Source organism: Mauremys reevesii, linkage group 25 (assembly GCF_016161935.1).
Source record: "Mauremys reevesii isolate NIE-2019 linkage group 25, ASM1616193v1, whole genome shotgun sequence".
Classification (NCBI taxonomy): Eukaryota; Metazoa; Chordata; order Testudines; family Geoemydidae; genus Mauremys; species Mauremys reevesii.
This window is the reverse complement of record NC_052647.1, coordinates 14,165,508-14,185,395: the sequence shown is the minus strand read 5'-3', so window position 1 is coordinate 14,185,395 and position 19,888 is coordinate 14,165,508. Positions and strand designations below refer to the sequence as shown.

Genomic DNA, 19,888 nt, shown 5'->3' with positions numbered 1-19,888 from the left:
ATGAATGTGATGCCCATGTAGATTGGCCCCCCTTTTAACTAGCTCTAGTTTAAACAAAGCCAGCATTACAGGATACTAGATCCAGTATCCAACAACATTTCCATTAACTAGACACTATTATTTATCAAGAGTAGCAAAAGAGACCAAATAGAAGCAGCACACATGGTAAAAAAGAGGCAGAGAGTAGAAATGTAGTCCAAGAACAGCAGTCATCCCTAATCGCCTGAATTTCTCTATCAGTTAAACTGAATTCAACTTTGTAAATAAGCTCCTAGCTCTCCAGGCAATAGGTGCTGCATACATTAATAAATTAAATTAACTCTCCCTTCTGGCATATATTTTATCATGCACCAGATGTGCTGTTCCCAAGAATAACAGGGAAGGTTCAATTAAAGGATAGAGACTGCCTTCAAATTGAATGGAGTCTTACCTGTTGTGCATCAGTATCTGACTGGAATGTAACGTACCAGTTGTTATTGTGAGCAAACTCACAGCTTATCACTCTGGGACAGTTTTCGTTTTTAAACAGCGCCTTAACCTCCTGAAGAAAACGAAACTTGTTAGGACTGGGTCTCCAAAACTATCATTGCAAACCAACTGGGAGATTTAACGTCCACTCCCCACCAGGGGAAGTTTTTGTTCTACATCCTGAGTTACTGAAAGCTCATCCTGTAGCCAGGAATATGTCCAACCTCCTAGCAGAAGCATATAACTGCCATGTTATCTCTCTCATTACTAGACTGGCACTGGTCCAGCTGAAGATACAAACATTAAAATGTTGGTATATTTCTCCAGATACTACATGGATATGTTGGTTTATGTGCTGATTCATGCATTCTCCCAGATAACATTTTCCACTTCCAAACCCCGAGATCCCCACTAATGCCCTTCAGAACTGCTCTTAATCAGCAAAAAGCGTCTCTTACAAGGATCCTATCACCCATCCCAGGGGGCTGAATATGCAGCTGATGCAGCAGCACTCAAGCCTTGCCAATCTGTGTAGGAAGGGAACTGTATCTATCTATTGGGTTTCTGTGAAACTGGGCCCAACGCTAAAGGACCACCCCCCCCCATCTAAGGGGAGGATCTACAGGACCTCAGAAACCCACTAATTTCGGGGGACAACTAATAAAATAACAGGGACAGGAGTGCGGTCAAAGGGTCATAAGAAGGGAGCCTGACGGGGACACCGAGCAGAGAACCCCGGACAGCGCCCACTGCTCCTCGAAGGCATCAAGAGAGCCAGTGGACGCCACCCAGAGGAACTCTGCCCGGATACGTGAACAGAGGATCGGAACCAAGCCCCACAGTCACAGGAGTCTCCATTGGCCAACCTCCTCTCCCTGGTTGCTAGATGGCCATTTTAGCCAGGGCGAGGAGGAGGTTGACCAGGAGGTCCCGCGACTTTGTGAGGCCACGGATAGGGAGTGCGTAGTAAGCAGGCAGGTCTCCTATGTCAGAGCACAACACAATCTTAGGTTTTGTTATGCAACACTGAGTTTTCTTCAATATCAGACATGCATATAGGTACATTTGTAATGAGAATAAGATGCCCAAAAGTGACTTGAGAAAGTTTAATTCTTTGAGATTTCTACCTACATGAAAAGTACATCTGTGGAGTTCTCTAAGAGAATAACATCAGTCTTGCACTCATGAGCTACCCAGATTAAAAACAACAAAAAACAAAACCAAAAATAGTGGGCTTTTTGGTGAAGGGACCATGGGATAAAGGAAGATATCGCAGCATTAAGCTGGCAAGGAAGCTTTATGAATAACTGGCTTCAAGCTGTATGCAATGTACTCTAACTTGAATGGTCCCTTAGAATATGCGTTAACTACTTATGCTAAATCATCTTTTCCACCTTGCATTTAGCTGTGCTGCTCAGTTGGAGTACCTTTCTCTGACCTGAAGAAGAGCTTTGTGCGGCTCACAAGCTTGTCTAACTCACCAACAGTAGTTGATCCAATAAAAGATATTGCCTCATCCTCTGTGGCTTCAAGTTAGCCAAGTTACCTTGACAGAGGTCCTTCTGAAGCAAGATTCTTAACTTCCAGAAAAGTAACAGTTTTGCAAGAAGTTGCTGGTGTCACAATGGGTTACAGCTTTTAAAAGGAGCAACAGACTTCAGGGATTTACAAGGACAAATCTGTTCATCTAGAATTGCATTAGTATTGCTAATTTAGAGTACCACTACACAAATGCCTCACATTACAGGTCTAAAATTTTCTAAAAAAATTCATTAACTAACAGCTCTGTCAGCCAAATATCAGCAGGCATTTTATTATCCTCTTTCTATCACCATAATGAGCTTGGCTCAAACTGGATCACAATGAATAAGAAATGTTTATTAATGTTTGTATCTGCCAAAACAACCCTCTGACTTAATGCAAAGTGCCTGCTGTGAAAATTTTTGCCTGAAATCCAAGTTATTCTCTGGACTGATTTCTCACTTTTGGATCTGAAAGGAAACCAATTCAACCTGCCTTCCAGAAGAGCTCAGATACCTCCATAGTCTTCAGTGGAAGAGAATAGATTTCATGTAACAAAGAGCATTTTACTGTGTTAATAACATAATGGAAAAGGACATCAGTGGAATGAGATATGGTCTTTGGATTTCACATTGCTTCAAGAAAGAAAAGACTAGAAGCTGTTTATAAGAAATATCACTCAGTTGAATTAAATTTTATCTACAACTTAAGTTGCCAATCAGTTTTCTAAAAAGCACATTGCTTCAAGCTGCAACAAAAAGAGCTATGTTTTCAAGTCCCAATATACTTACTGTAAACCATGAGATTATTTTTTACCTCTATAGGTGTTGTTTCAGGGATCTCACGAAGAATAATAATGCATCGCTTATGGTTTGGTCTTACTTTCTCCCCTCTCTCATCTACTTGTACCATAGGGGAAGCTAAAATTAAGATACAATTGGACATTAGTAGCTGTAAGACTCGCTGCAATACACACAGAACAGTCAGCAACAAGATTCAAATCAATTAATATTTTGACATATTTGCAGGCATTAAGGATCTCCTTTGGTTAGGATCTAATTTTTCACAACTTGGTCCACGTATACATATTGAAACAACAATTCAGAAGCCTATCCTCAGAGTAGCCAAGTAAAAGACAAAGGGAAAAAAGTTTCAAATTCTGAAACTGTTTAGAATTCAAATATCAGAAAACACAACAGTGGCAAATGAGCATGAGACGGACTGTAAAGTGTGCTTTGAATTTGGGAAGAAACATGACTGTTTCATTGCCTACATATACTGTTAGAGATCTTGACATCTCTTTAGTTACCTGTAGAGATTATAGACAAAACCAGCTGTGATGAATCTCAGTCTTAATAGGTGAGAGGCAAAGGTGTGTGAAAAGTCAAAGTAAAACCTAAATTTTCAAACCACATTTGGTAGTTAGGCGTTTAAGCTTTCACCAAAAATAGTATTTTCCCCAACTGGCACTGAACTTTTTATTTTTATAATAGGTGCCTGTCTCCATTCATATCGTTCAATCCAGAAACAAATACCACTAAGGGGACAAATCTGCACTTCTCACACAGTGAAGTCAGCAGGTCTTTTGGCACCACAAGGTCTGTATTGACTATCTATGGGCAACCAGAGTGTATTCTCAATATTAACAATGAAAATCATGTAACTAATCTTGTATTGTAAGACCATGAACTGTGGCTAAAAAAATATTATGCAGCTATTTTTTTAAATAGCGATCACATATCAACCCTGCTTCTGGGCAGATATTGGTGGATAGTTTGAGTAACTGAATGATGAGTTTTTGAATTATCTGGAGTCATGAATTCATTTACACATGCACTACACAATGCAATATACACATTCTCTTAATATTCAAAGGCACTAAGCACTTGCAACTCCCCAGATCAATGTGAGTTGTGGATACTCAGTACTTTTGAAAGAATCAGAAAAAAAACATGCTCCCAACTGAACAGAAATTAATTTTAGGGGTTTTTCTTGGCATCAGACATGCACCAGGAAGAGCTGACATTTTTGAATTTCACATTTACATGTGAAGGGAGAGAGTTCCAGGAGAGTAATAAACAAATCTTGTAAAATCTGTGTCTTTGGCTGGTAACAAGAGACAGATGTTTGAATTACCAGTCAATAATAAGAGAGAGAAATCTTAAGCGTAGGCATTTCTCCACTTGTGAGCGTGTGGTGAAGGGGGAAGTGAGAGTGCAAGAGCTTAAATGATCTATTATTCCATCAATGTGAACATAGCTCAATGTTACATGGATACATCAAAAGGAAATGGATACTGCCTCCCATCCCAATTCAGTGTTTCTCTGCCTACAAAACTAAACTAAAGACAACAACAAATTAGACTAAGGGGCTGGTTTGAGCTCAGGGAAGGGAGTTAATTTTTTGAAATTCTTAAGCAGAGTCCTACTGAGAAATTTAGATGGGAACAGGGAAAAACATTTATGGATCCAAAGTAAACGTTGCAAAGCAGTAGATTCAAACTGTTTTACAGAAGATGTGGTGTGCAGAGTCAGTACCACAGGAGAACTACCCCTTCTAGTGACATTAAATCAGAAGAGCAGACTTGTCATTCTTTACATTCAGGGAGTAAGATTTTTGCTTTTGGTTATCAAAACTCAGTCCTCATGAAAGCTCTTTCTTTCAAGAAAGATTTGAGGAAGTTTACTAAATACAAGATACAAGAGACTGGGGTAGCTACTCTTATATGGATCTGCTTTGGACAGCTTGGTTTCCTCCAAGAAGAATTAATCACAACCCGATTTTTCCATGAACAAAATCGGTAGCTATATGCCAGAGACCAGTCCTACAGAAAGAAGAACAATACAACTGGTTTCTTTAAAACTGAAAGCTCCTTGTATTTACAGCTTTCAGCAGCACATTTTTTCTACTGATCTAGAAAAGATTTTAATATAAAAAAGACACATACATCTCAATACTTCAAGAATAAGGTCCATATTGGTGGTCAGCTTCTTAATTCCTTCCATGTTGGCAATTGTCCATATTGGAACAAACTGATCACTGTCCATTTGAGACATCAAGTAAAGATCCTTAGAAAGGTTCTCGCTAGAAGAGAATAATATATACATTTTAGGCAAATTCTAGGCGTTAGGAAAAAAGCTTGGAGTGATAGGACAACTACTGTTTTAAGATTTAATAAACAAAATAACTGCCATTCTAATCAAGTTGCACATGCTCCCACAGGTTTTCACTCTTGGGAATAAATGCAAACAGAATCAAGGCAACGAAAATAAAGTGAAAGGGCAGCTGAAAGGTGTCGGAGGCTAAGTTGCTGGCGTATTACCCTGCCTGTACAACATCCATCCCAAGGAGCTACTTACCAGTATGCAATTAAGTAGCCTCAACCTCCTAGATTTGTGAAATATAGAAAATTAGTCTTCACTAAACAAGGACAACATTGCAGGCTCAGGCTCTGTAGGAGATGGCTGGCTGGCTTCTTTGCCCTTGCAATGTTTCAGCGGTCACCAATCAGCACCAACAGAATTATTGTGGCACATCCACACAGCACCACTTACAGGTCTTTTTGGACCACTGCATTCTGGAACCCCTCCCACGGCACCCAGCACTTTGTTGGAAGAAACAGTGGTTGAGTAGTTTCCGGAAATGAGCTGCAGGTGTGCATTGTCAGATGGAGTTGGCAGGGCCAGCTGAACTGGTTCAGCTCCAACACTTCTAGCTCTTGTCCAAAATTAGGGAGAAAAGAAAAGCTGCAGCAGAACTAGAGGATCTCACCTTAGGCATTACAAATGACCAATGCAACCAATGCTTGCAGCCATTGTGTGAACATGGCAGGCTGTACATGCACTGTAAACTGAGAGCATTCCTGTCGGTGGTCTCTGTTAACAGCTTTCCACAGAGTGTAGCCTGTTCCCAAGTTTGCTTTTCCATCAGACTCTGGGCCAGAATCAAACCTGGCATAACCAGATTTACTTGTGGAGCTGACCTGACAGTTGCAAAATTAGTTGCACCCACTTGCACTTATACTATCAGTTACTCAAAGGATTATGTCCTAGAGGAAGGATACACCCATCCTACCACCCCTGACAACTAGCAGTAATTCCATAACCCTCTTTAGAGGGAGAATAACATTCTTCCCTAGCTTCCAACTCCACAGAAGTACTTCATTTTATCCATCTAGGTCTGTGAGCTGGGCTAGTTCAGCAGAGAATCAAGATCAAGACCTGAAACTTTAACCCTGTGGCTTCAAGGCAAAACACAGTAACTGCATCTTTCATGCTAAAAGGATCTCCTGCAGATGTATATACATACCCCGCATCCAATACAAGTTGACCCAAGGAGGCTGCCCTGACATCGTGACAAAATGCCATCTTCCCTGGAGTAGAATACATTACTCAGATACTGCCTGCTACCCCAGCAGCAAGTGAGATCAGGATTTGACCTCTGATCTCCTGGTTTATAACCTCCTTTTCACGGTTTAAAATAAAAAAAAAAAGTAAGACCCAGAGCATAGGACATATGTAACCAAAACATGGGGTCCTTTAGCTGCAACTTTCACAAAGCATTTAATAGATGCTGAATGAATTCTTCACACAATACCGTGAGAAGCAGAATTCGAGTCGTTTCTTCAAACATTCTTTCAGGTCTTCTGTAGACACGGCAGAGCTGCCTTCACCTGAAAGAGGCATTAAATTAGCATACTCCCACTGGATCCCAATCGTGTAACCCAGAACATAATTCAAAAGTGAATTTTAGTTGTGCAAAAAGTGAAAATATTAAATATCCTCCAGTATAACATGAGAGGAATGGAAGTCTGAGATATACGGCTCTCCAATTGTTTTGTCGTTTTGAGTGGACCTATTTGTTCATGTATTTTTGCCTATTTGGATCCCTTCCCCTGACAAGCGAAGCCTTCAAGAGAGGATTCAAAGTACAGGAAAACTTTTAATTTTAAAATGCTCTCTTAAAGACCAGTTAGCGTTCAAAAGAGGACTTTAAAAAACAAGGACCACATTTTTAGAACTATGTGGACAAAAGTACATATGCATAAATTACCACTCTGATGTTTATGCAAGTAACTAATTAAACCCTTTGTGTTAAGGAATACTGATTGCGCATACAAACATAGTACTTGTTCAGACATTTGTGCACATACAAATGCAGTTCTTTGATTGTAGCTCAAATGTTAAAAGACTTCAAGACATGGACACAAGGACCAGACTAATCTTCACACTCATTTTTACATCAGCAGAGGGATATGAACATACTGGATTTCACTAGAAAAATCTAAACTAAGTTTCACACACATAAGACCGTTTCCCACCATAACAGCAACTGACAATCTTAAAATCAATTAATGAAAATGCAGGATGAAAGTGGGACTATTTGTATATGATTTTAGTAAACTTTCTCCCCGTGTTACCGACTGTTGCATGTAATAAATGCAACCACACACATGAACCTTCCCGCAGCAGGTTACTGGGGAGACACACACTAACTTCGCTGTCTTGGTGACCAGAACACTAGGATTCATTCAGAATGTGGTCCAAAAGTCCCTGCTCCAACCCCCATAGGTCACCAAAGTGAGAGATGAACATAAGTTCACCTGATACACTGCAGCAGGTAATTAACACTGTTCTCAGAGCTGAGCACATTCCTCCCATCATCAATAATGCAAATCCAAGGAAACAAGTAAAGCCATGTTTATTTCTGCTTCCCAATAGAAATGTTTCCTTGCATTCACACCAAATCTTATCACACCAAAAGGGGTGCACAAATTAATGTATACACACATTACACTCCACCCACCACCGAACCAACTCCTCTGGGTTAGATGATGGCAGGAAAAAAAAAAGTTTCCGTGCATGCAAAAAACATCTTCACATGAGATGTTGTCCTAAGAGGGTATTGTAAGCAAAGGAAAGCAAGGTCTTGGACACGTCCTATTCATTTCAGGGGGAGCGCATACAACACTGTTATTCTGCAGAAAGAGGTTTGATTCTAGATGAAGAAGGTTGAGAAATCTTAAAGTCCTATTCATTGCAAAAGCTAAGTTTATTAAAAGCAACACACTGCTCACAGGATAATATCATAGAAAAGTTCCTTCACACTGCTATTTGATGAGTGAATGGACACGGTCTTCTGGATCTCAGATACCTGTTACTTCCCTTCTTCCCTCCCTGCAGTTCCACTCTGAAGTCCCACTGTGAAGGGTTCTTCAAGTCTCTGTCCCAACTATACCACACTCTCTTCTGCCCTCCAATACTACTCCCTAGCAATGTCTTTAATAGCATTGCCAAAGTAATTTTCTAAGGCTGCAGAGGCAGTAGAAAACCTGTATTTTGAGCTTAAGAGGCTCTATTAGTCTTTGCTTACATAACTTTGTTTCTCTTGTATATTATGTATTAGATTAACATGAATAGTCCTGCGATAACAATCATTCCACTTGTAAGCTCTAAAGAGCAGCTTTGTTTCTGCTTTGTTCAGTGCCTCGGCTCTTTAGGCTACAAGTGATAACCGATGAAGAAAAGACAGCATTTGTGCATTTACAGCATAAGCAATTGCATTAAGCTGTGGACTTTAAAAAGTCTAGAAAAAGAAAGGCAGATCACATTCTGGGTACGTGAACATTAACAGTGAGAAATCCCTTAAGACTATAGGAGTTGAAGACAACAACATAGAATAAAAATGGTACTGTAGCTTGAACACTCACCAGAAATATCATAAATTTGGTATCCAAGATCCTCAGTTGCCAGGGCCATTCCATTAGCAGCTGCTTCCTCAATACCAGTGCCATTTCTTGTAGCTTCACAAGATGGAGAATACATCACTTCATACCGCTTACAGCTATCCTCCACAATCTCTACATTACCTGGCAAAGAGAACATGCTCAGTAAATGGAAAGGACACATCAGTTTAAGAATATTTTCCATCTGAAAAGTGTATTGTCTACCATTGTTACAAAGAACACCGAAGAATACTGTAACTGAAAGACTCATATTTTTTAAGTTTGTTTCTTTGTATTTGATAGCACTGTATATAGGCAGTTTTTCTTTGTTTCCCTTGTTTGTACTGGTCTCACAACGTTTTTGGAAAACAGGAAAATTTGGGATAGAATGGAGTGTAGTTTCAGTTTAGTATCTGATGTGGTTGGAGTGGAACAAGGGAAAGTTTACTTGCAGAAGGACTGAGACTGATCGAATAGGTCTTTTCCAGGCCTACCATAACTTTCATTAACCAACTCAAAGTCACGTTAGCGGTAAAGGACATTATTGGTGAAATGCACTTAAGTACAGAAGAAACAGCATGAAGACAAGTAAAGGCACATTTGGAGAAATATGCTTTAGCTTTTTTAAGCAGCATAAAGGAGTATGAAATATTTTTAGCCATTCAAAAGACAAACATGAAAACACCAAGATTTTTTTTAATTATTTATTAAAGTAGTATCATCTTTTATTGGACCAACTTCTGATGGTGAAAGAGACAAGCTTTTGAGCTTACACACATTGTTTTCAGGAATTTAGCCAGTCTCAATTATTTGAAGATCACGCTTTGTATCCTTTACAAACCTATAATCTAAATATCAATTTGATAATCTTAATGCTGTCTAGATTTGGACTCATGAGGTGGATTCTAGTGTTAAGCAAGTCTGACATTCCATAAAAACAAAGGAGTGATCTCTTATCCAAAGTAAGACCAAACAGGCTTCAAACAAATTCACACAGAATGCCAGCTAGTGAATTTAAAGTTAGATACTCCTGAACTATGTGAAACAGTGACCTGATCCAAAGTCCATTGGCTTCTGTGAGCTTTGGATCCTGCAACTTTAACTGCAAGTTAAATGGCCAATTCATTCAACTCTCAGTGACATATGTGGGAGTTGGAGGTGCTGAGCATCTCACAGGATGAGATCATTAGATTAAGTTCTTTGAGGTAGTAAGATGGCAACCTTCTACCTCCTAATTGTTTCAACTGTCTAGAACTCTTCAATGCTACACAACAGCAAATCTGAGTTAACCGTGGAATTATTATTGCCAAGCAAATATTTGCTTATGATTGCTGTAAATTAATATAGCCAACTACACATTGCTTCCACTGGAAATAAAATTACACTAGTTTTCCTGTGATATTGAATGTTTATATATAAACCTTTTCACTATACATTTACAAAAATTAAAGACATGGTTCTTGCACTGAGCTAAAGAATAAATGCACCTGTTCTGGGAGCAGAGTTTTTAAAAACTCTTATCAGATTTTTTTTTTTAAACTGTTGCCACAATTAACCCGAGGCCTTTTATTATTATTGGTATTTACCAATTTGCCCCCATAATTTCCTAGTTTTTGGGTGGGAAAAGCGTGTGGGTTTTTACCCATTTTCACCTGAATTTTAGCTTTTTTGGACCTGAGATTTGGGGAAGTGGATGGGGCCACTCACATTTGCAGAGAAACCTAAAAGCAGGGATAGGGAGCAGGTCGTGCTAGAAGGACTAGAGAAATGCATGTATTCTTCCCCTACTCACAGTAGCGCATTAAATCAAATGCGGCGTTAGTCCACCCTACACTACCTTCTCCTACAGAATCCCTCTGCACCAGAAAGATTCCTGTGCTGTGACCAGCTGGAGAATCTATCTGAATGGCTCTGCCAGAGATGATAGGAGAGAGTGGGGCACAGGGAGCCAGGAGAGATAACAGAAGCACAGGGCCTTGAGCATATACCCAAAGTGTATTCTGATCTCCAGGACTCTGTCAAAGCAATGTTGGGGAAATGTAGTGAAGGAAACCTCAATGTTCCGTTACTACGTGCCTCCTTCTGCAGGAGAAGTGACCTCACCAGTTATTACCACTTACCTGGAACTCTTGGCTTGACACCTTTGGGCATCCATCCCATAGAGGTTGGTAGAGTTCCTCTGCAGGACTTAGTCACCTGGTACTTAGCTACACTCAGACTGAGAACTTCAAATAACTGACAGCAAATGGACAATTTTAGACTAAGGAGATGTGGTGTTTATTCTTCTCTAGCAGCTGTCTAGAGACTCCATGATGCCAGAGCAAAGCTAGACCTTGCTGATACACTGACAGCAAAGCCACTCCTTCCCAGGGATATTCTCACCTGCCCTCACAGTTGAGCAGATGTCTTTAAGGCTTGGCATTCCCACAAGGTACTGATACACAGCAGCTGATATGGAGACTGATTCATAACCTTCCTATTCTCCTTTAGCCAGATATTTGACAGCAATGTATTTTAATTTCTGAAAAGCTGAACATGAGTATTATTTCCTTAGAGCTTTTCCATCTTACTTTCCATCACATCCCTGGTCTACAGAGGTTTTATTTATTTATTATTAAATGAGCATAATTATATTGGTTCAATTTTGTTTTCCTTTTTCCTTTTTTTTTTTATTAAAGAATTATACCATTACAACTTCTGAGTGAAGTTACCAGTTTAAATGTGCTTTCATCATTATAACCACTTTCACACTATAGGTGTTGCACAGCTTTAATTATGCCAATATAGCTTAAGCAGGATGATTGTGTGTGTTTACACAAGACATTCATATCACAGGAACAGGCCAATATTCAAAGCTGTTTAAAGATAAGATGGTGGCACATATAGCTGCTAATTAAGTAGTGTCAAAACAGAAAAAACATGAAGTAAATCATGGTAATTCATTTCTTAGCATGAAAGAGCTGGTGTTCAGTTTATAGGATTAAATCACATCCAATTTACATGCAGTAGCAGCACTCAAGACTACAGTGCAATTCATCAAGGCAAAATGGCTGGCTGCCATGAATGGAATGTTTTGCTCAGTAAAGGACCCATGCTGGAAGAGCTACTGATTTGTAGAGGAGTAAGATTCCTGTCACCAGATGATTCTTCACTTATCCTAAGATTTTAAAAGGCATTTGCCAGTGTCTGTCTACACTTACATAGCTGCAGCTGCACTGCTGTAGTGCTTCACTGTAGACACTACCTACGCCAGTGGGAGAGGTTCTCCTGTTGGCATAGGTAATCTACCTCTTCAAAAAGTGGTAGCTAGGTCTACAGAAGAATTCTTCCATCGACCTAGCACTGTCTCGGAGGTTAGATCAGTATATCTGCATCTCTCAGTGGATTTTTCACAGCCCTGAGAGATGTAACTATGCCAGCATAAGTTCCCAGTGTAAACCAACCCTTCATTTGTATATGGACACACAGATTCACCCAGAAGTGTTTTACCACCTGAACTTTAAAAATAAACTAAAAAAAAACCCACCCACCTTATGGACAGGTAGATTTAACAACGTTAGTAAAGATTTACACAAGTACAGTCTAAGCTTTAAGCAAGCAATTGCCTTTTAACTGCTCTGCAGCATACATTCCAGTTGAAATGTAACTGTGGAATAGCTCCATAATCTATCTGGATTATGTGTGGCCCTCAGATCTCATAATCTTTCTGTTCACAGGGTCAAGTATATACTAAAGTGCAGCAATGGTGAGAAAAAGCAACAGAGACAAAGCAAGAAAGAAAGAAATAATCAAAAAGGGGGGGAGGTGGAGACAGAGTATAGAATCCATTTCTGCACATTTAGCAGCTTGTTTCCCTCGTAGCGCGATACTTGGTCATCATCGGGCCTCTTAAGTATTATAGGGGGCCATAACACACTGTTCCCTTCTTGGATTACTTTTCATATCCTGACTGTTCTTCCTCAGTACAGCTTTAGGTACCAACTCAGAGTCTTAAACTAAAGTTCATTCAGATCAGACCTTTCTGCAGTCCCTACTATTTACTGATGCAGTTAACGGGCAGTAAACAGCTTCAGAAAACTTGTCATATTCAACCCATGTTGGCTCCTACATCAGCCTCTAGAGCTGTTCTTTCAAGGACAACAACATTGGTTGCTTCTTACTGCTGGATTTAGGTTCATATAGAATACGCACAATCCAAACTAAGCAAGGGATTAAGTCATCATTTGCGTTTAGACATCTCACCCTCACTATGAGTTCCTGGTGCAGCAGCTGTTTCTTGCCACAAATGCTCAGTGCCATTGGTCACTGGTGCAGCTTCAGTGCTTCCCTGTGGATCTTCTTGCCACACTTTTGCATTTGGATTTAAGCCAGTACCTTTTGATGTTACCTGCTGAAGAGACAAAAAGTAAATGATTTGCAAAAATAATCCAAGAAGAATGAGAAAGTAGTTAGGGCAGTTATTACAGCTTGGCATGGTGCTTTCTTTAAGACAGCTAAATAACCAAAGAGGCAGAAAACAGACTTTCACCTTCCAAGAGAGAATAGGTTCTTAGACAAAAGATAGCTTGTTGAGTATAAGCTATCTCCCTAATTTCCAAGGATGAGGTCTGGCTAAAAGAGGGCCTCATTCATCTCACTGCCATGATGCAAGACTTCAGATGGTAATGCTGTGGAGGAACAAAGCAACAGCCAAGTTTATTTTTTAAACTGAGACTCTACCTGAATGTCCATTTCTAACTAAGCACTAAAAGGACTCTGAGAAAATGATAGGTAATAAAATGATGAAGGAATCAGATCTTGCCTTCATTTATATGGGGCTTCCTACCTATGTTGTTCAAGTCTCACTTTCAGGAGAGAGGCTGTGCTAATAAATGAGGTCTGCAATCAGATCTATCCACATCCAAAAGGCAACTAATTGTGGTACTATCTTGTACTCTATGATCCAACCCCATGTCCAATTAACTCAGTCTCAAGACTTCCGTTGACTCTGAAGGGTCACAATCAAGCTCCTAGTGTATGCAGTTTTTCTGAAGCCAGAGTGTGGAATGTAAGTACTCTCATTCCACCCCATCAAATGCCTTTTTAGCAGAGAGTTTACAGTATGGACTCTTGCTTATTCAACTGAGCTTGATAGACAAATAGTAATGTTTTTCAAATACTACTGGCCCCATTTACCACATGAAGCCTTTTTGTTTCAGTCCACTGAAGTATTTTCACAAAGCAGTTACGACATTGCAGCGAGACAATGATCAGTAAAACTAATATTTACAAAATGACAGAGTTGGCCTGCTTGAAAGCTCTGCTCAACAGAACATAAAGTCTACCAGGAAGCTATCCAAAACCAGAGAATTCCCAGAAGACATGCTCTGGATAGCAGCCAGTATGTCATTCCAGGAATTCCCTCTGATCTGGAGAAAGATTGTTGATAGTTAGGGATACTTTGAATGTTAGGTATGACATCTGTCTTTTCTTTAGACTGATGTAGAGAAATATCAGTACTGGAACTCCTTGCACACGGCCAGGGTCAGTTACAGGGGATGCCTCTAACAACACTAAGAATCTTTGCATCCAGTTTCACCTGCTCACTAACTGTTTGTCTGCTTTAACCCTCCAAGGAGTAGGCTTGTTCAGCTTTGGATGTGAGAAATTCAGAGGGGATCAGATACCAGCATATTCAGTTAGCATTTCAGCTTGATATAAAAACCATATCTTATGGAATGGTTTTGCAGTTAATCTCACAAAACCTAAACATGAGAACTCAAGCTTTGTATTTCAGTCTGTGGTCCTTTTCAGAGTCAAAAATAATAAAACTCTCCTTAAGAGAGATTAGAATAGTTGACCGACATCACTTATGGTATCCTGGAATGTAAGCACTGTATTTCTTTTGGATTTCAATAAATTCTCTAAAGACAGACTTAATTGTGAAAGCCAGACTAGTTTTACTTAAACCTCTGGTCATTTTCCTATGTGATTAATAATTTCTCCTGCTAGGTATCCTCTTCAAAAGAATTTTGTTTAACAGATACTTGCTCATCCTACGTTATCCTGCAGTGAAGTCATAATGCTGAATTTGTGACATCAGTGTTTTCCTTGGCAACAGACTGGGAGCGCAGTTGTGTGAAAGCTGATTTTACTGAACACAATGGCTTCTCCATTAGTCAAGATGGCTACCCACTGCCAAAATCTGGCTCATGTTACTTTGTAAAGCACTTTTAAGAGATGCCGTAAGAGGTGCTAGATAAAACCAGATTCTGTTTATCTTTATGATGACAAGGTTTTCCAGGAGAGGGGCATGCAGGATAATGCACACCATGTATGCTGCAAGTTTTAGGCCAACAAGCAGAGCTACGGATTGATTATACTCTGCTTGGAGTATGAGATTTTTTAACTGCTTGTGTCACAACCCTCATATGAGCCTGCATGAGTTTTGTCTTATTGCCACAAAAAGAGGAGGAAGCCCTTATACACTGAATGGTGCTACTCAGGCATATTCCCTTCATGCTGCCATGTCTCTACAGCTATGAAACATCACTGAGGCACCAACTAGGAGAGATTGCCTTATTACATTTCTTAAGTTTCCCCAACAGTTTAAATAGCTAAAAATACACAATTCTAATATTTCCCAGTAAGGGAGTAATGTGATAACCAGAATTATAGACCGTAATGAACACTGAGGTGAAGTAAAGCTGCTGAAATTCAAATTAGAAATATCAAATCACAGTTGTGATTGTACTGTGAGAAACTCAAAGCATTCTTCCAATGTACTAACATTGTTTATTTAATGTGAACAATATGCTTGGCCCTGCATGATCCACACAAATACAGGCTCTGTAACAAAGAGACACGGAACGTACTTCTGCACAGAGGTCATACTATTACATGCCCACAGTTCATTCTATCAACAGCTCTAACCCTACACCAGGTTGGAAAGGTAATATATTTAGCACCAATAATTTTTCAAGTTACAAACCATACCAAGTATCAGAGGGGTAGCTGTCTTAGTCTGGATCTGTAAAAAGCGACAAAGTCCTGTGGCACCGTACAGACTAACAGACGTATTAGAAAGCTTATGCTCCAATACATCTGTTAGTCTATAAGGTGTCACAGGACTCTGTCACTTTATACCATACCAAGGCAGCATTTTTTAAAAAGTGCCTCAGTACTCCTATTACTAATTAGCACTGTGTGCATGAATGAATTTCAGTTGTGTTTTAACCAAAAAAAAAAAAAAAAACAGTTTACAGTTACCAGCTAACCTTCCCCATGAATATCTTGATCTCAAATACAATCTTGTTTTGTATATATGGTATAAAGTGGCTGTGCCAAATTCTGCTGAGGTACATCAGTCCCAAGCTGGACTAACTGCCTTGAACTCCAGTGTAGCAGTAGAATTTGACCAGTCATATGAAGATAACAGAAGTTAATCATGGATGACATATAGCTTATCAGCAGAAGGGAAAGGAGCAGATCAAACAAAGCAACTAATATGAACCAAGTTATAGCATAAGACTTGCTGAATCTTCAGACAGTCACTCCCTGGCTACACAGATTCCTACTTGCTCAAGCTAATTTTAAGTCTAAGCCCTATTCCTATTATGGTGCCTCATTTCTGTCAAATTATTTTAATTCTAGGATCTGCCTCAAAGCATTTGCTGCTCAGAAATAACTAGCTCCTCACCTATAAATTTAACTTTTTTACCGTGTGGTCAGTTACAGGTGTAGACAGCTGTTCACAACTTTAAACAGTGTTCGTTATCAGCCTGTGGATTTGAAGAGCAACTGCAATCTAACCAAAAATGGGAAAGAAAAAAAAAAACTAAATCAAAGCACTATGGCTCTGTGGTAAGATCATTTTTCCAAAGTGACACAAACAATATTCATTCCAAAACTTAAATGGCTGTCTTCAAGTTAGGGGGTTCCCTAGTCCCTTTCTTTAAGCATTCTTAACCACAGTACAAATTTAACTACTCATCTGAAATATTAACAAAACTACCATATGATAAACTAATAGTACATGACCTGTTAATTAACCTCAGGTCAATTATTCCGAACCCTAGTATGTTCAATTCTATAACTAACAACAAAGAGTCATGTGGTACCTTATAGACTAACAGATGTATTGGAGCATAAGCTTTCATGGGTGAATACCCACTTTGTCAGACTGTTACTTTTTACAGATCCAGACTAACATGGCTACTCCTCTGATATTGGACTCTATAATTAACATGAACATAGAAATCACAGATCTGTATCTAGTCCAGTCCCCTGCACTGAGACAAGACTAATTATTATCAAACCATCCCTAAAAGGTGTTTGTCTAATCTGCTCTCAAAACCCTTCAATGATGGAGATTCCAAATTTGTTCCAGTGCTTTAACTACCCTTACAGTTAGGAAGCTTTTCCTAAGATCTAAAATAAATCTCCCTTGTCACAATTTAAGCCCAATACTTCTTGTCCTGTCCTCAGTGGTTAAGGAGAACAGTTTATCACCCTCCTCTTCATAACAACCTTTTATGTACTTGAAGACTTATCTCCCCCCTCAATCTTCTTTTCCCCAGACTTAAACCCATTTTTTCCAAACTTTCCTCATAGGTCATGTTTTCAAGACCTTTAACCAATTTTGTTGCTATCCTCTGGACTCTCTCTAATTTGGCCACATCTTTCCCGGTGCTCAGAAGTGAACTCATCAGCCTTATCAGTGCTGAGTAGAGTGGAAGAATGACTTCTGATGTCTTGCTTATAACACTCTTGCTAATATATTCCAGAATAATATTTGCTCCCCCCTTCAACAGTATTACATTTAATATGAATCAGTCTGCTCTACTATAACCTCCAGATCCTTTTTTGCAGTACTCCTTCCTAGAGTCATTTCCCATTTTGTATTTGTGCAATTGATTATTCCTTTCTAAGTGCAGTACCCTGAATTTAATTCTATTCATATCACACCATTTCTCCAATTTGTCAAGATCATTTTTAATTCTAATCCTGTCCTCCAAAGCGCTTGCAAACCCTACCAGTGCGGTATCACCAGCAAACTTTAGAAGTGTATTCTCTCCATTACCAAATCATTTATGAAGATATCAAATAGAATCAGACCAATGAGAACCCTGTGGGACCCCCACTCCATATGCCCTTTCATCTTGGCTGTGAACCTCAGATAACTAGTGAGTACAGTTTTCAAACCAATTCCACACCCAACAGATAGTAGGTTCATCTAGGCTACATTTCTCTAGTTTGTTTATGAGACTGTTATGTGAGATAATATCAAAAGCCTGACTGACATCAAGATATATCACATCTACTAGTTCCCCCCCATTCACAAGGCTTGTTACCCTGACAAGTAAAGATATTAGGTTGGTTTGACATGATTTGTTCTTAACTGTTACTTATCACCTTATCTTCTACGTGCTTACAAATTGATTGTCAATTATGTTGATTTGTCTTACAGTAAATTAAGTCAAACCAATTTGGAACATTTAAACAAAGTGCACTACAGACTATGAAATCTAAACAATGGAATTAAGTTTCACTGAAGTGATGCAGAAAGTGTTTGCTAAACACATTGATCTTTCAGTAATAGTAGATGAGAGATCATTTGGTTCTAACAGATACAATTTAGATAATGCTTTCCCAGCCAGTATTACATCCAAATACACAATCAAAGGACTTCATACACAGCCAAGGGTGAGGAAACACTTTACCTAAAAGTGTGGAACTAATTTATTTGCTGGTGCAATAAAGAAGCAGTCTACCTTGTCCATCAAGGCTACACACCACAACAACAACAATAAAAGCATAGTTGTAAGTTTTCAGATTCAAAAGAAATGTTCCTTAATGTGCCATGTGTATTTAGGTTCAAAGTACAGAAACACTATACACTTGTATGTACTAGGTTTAGTTAATTAAATTATATAGTCTTTAAGTTTACCAAAAAATGCATTACTTCCATTTTTTTCAATTCAGTTTACTAAACTGAAAAACTAACCACAGCAGCTGAATTAAGGAAAACCAGGAAGTCCATTGAAACAAGGAAGCAGCCAGTTTCTTAGCTGCAAGTAATTACATTGCGAGTTTATGTAATCTTCAGAAAAATTAGAAAGAGTGCAAGTCCAAGAGTACAAATTATAATCTTAAAAGAGAATTAATAGTTTATCCCTTTCCTACTCAATTAGGATTTCTAGGATTAAAAGTTTCCCATATTTACTTTACAAAGGCACTTCCACAATTCCCTTAGTCTTCAAAATGTTTTGAATACATTAGAGGGGAAAAAAAGATTTGAATAAAAAAATGTTTCAACTTTATATGGTTTGATAGGAACTAATTACAACAAAATATACAAGCAATTAAGAGATCCTGCTAGATTTGATTCTCTTTCTCACCAAAGTTGCCTTACAACCTGTGGAATACAATCCTTCCACAGGCTCTATTTATGGGCACAGTTAGCCAGTGCCAAGTTGCTAAGTTGCAGCTTTGCTAGTTTGACGTTTATACAATGCAAAGAACAATATGCTCTGGAATCTACTCAAAGCATTAGCCAGGCAGAGAAAGCAAGGGGATCAGCTGATTATATTGCACACATGCCATGGCAGCTCTGCTTTAAATTAAAAAAAAGGGGGGGGGACGAAAGAACAACAACAAAAATCTACGAGATTTTAAAAATTAAAAAAACTTCAAGGGTTTCTCTCGCCCACCCCCCACCGTGTAACCTTCACACGCGCCGCGCCATGCACCAGGCAGCCACCAGGGCAACTTTTACAAAAGGTCAATGCGGTGCCTTTCAAGACTTCCCCCTCCCCCCACCCGCTTTCCCTCTCTCTAGCATGGCACCGAGAGCCCGGCCACTGACAGAACCTCCCGGGGACGAAGAGATGGGGCGAGGTTTTCTTAACCCCCAGTCCGCCCCATCGTTCACCTTCGCTCTCAAACCGCCCCTCTCACCTCAGCCCCCTCGCTCCTGCCACACACCCCGCCAAAGTCCACTCATGCGGCCTCCTGGGCCCCCCGGCTCTCCCCGCCCCCCTCCTCGAGGTGACTCCACAGCCCCTTCCCCCGGGCCGGATTTGCTGTGTCAGGCCCGGCCCCTCCCCCGCGGGCCCGGCCGGCTGGCTGGCTGGCTCAGCCGCGGCAGCAGCGTGTGCGGCCTGGAAAGTCACATGGCCCCACAACGCGGCCGGC

The 19,888-nt window shown here is 39.7% G+C and overlaps 1 protein-coding gene across 5 annotated transcripts in view; it reads right to left on the bottom strand.

The window, feature by feature from the left end:
• Positions 1-19,888, bottom strand: part of LARP4 (La ribonucleoprotein 4) — a 41,929-nt gene that overhangs the window by 21,635 nt on the left and 406 nt on the right. For 4 of the 5 annotated variants that reach the window (XM_039514875.1, XM_039514878.1, XM_039514877.1 and 1 more), the window contains exons 2-7: positions 12,956-13,103; positions 8,699-8,857; positions 6,586-6,661; positions 4,937-5,073; positions 2,806-2,909; positions 431-541 (exon numbers count right to left, since the gene is read on the bottom strand). In XM_039514875.1, coding sequence (XP_039370809.1) covers positions 431-541; positions 2,806-2,909; positions 4,937-5,073; positions 6,586-6,661; positions 8,699-8,857; positions 12,956-13,103 — 735 coding nt within the window. The remainder of the gene's footprint in view (positions 1-430; positions 542-2,805; positions 2,910-4,936; positions 5,074-6,585; positions 6,662-8,698; positions 8,858-12,955; positions 13,104-19,888) is intronic. The other variant, XM_039514876.1, reaches the window with a different exon arrangement.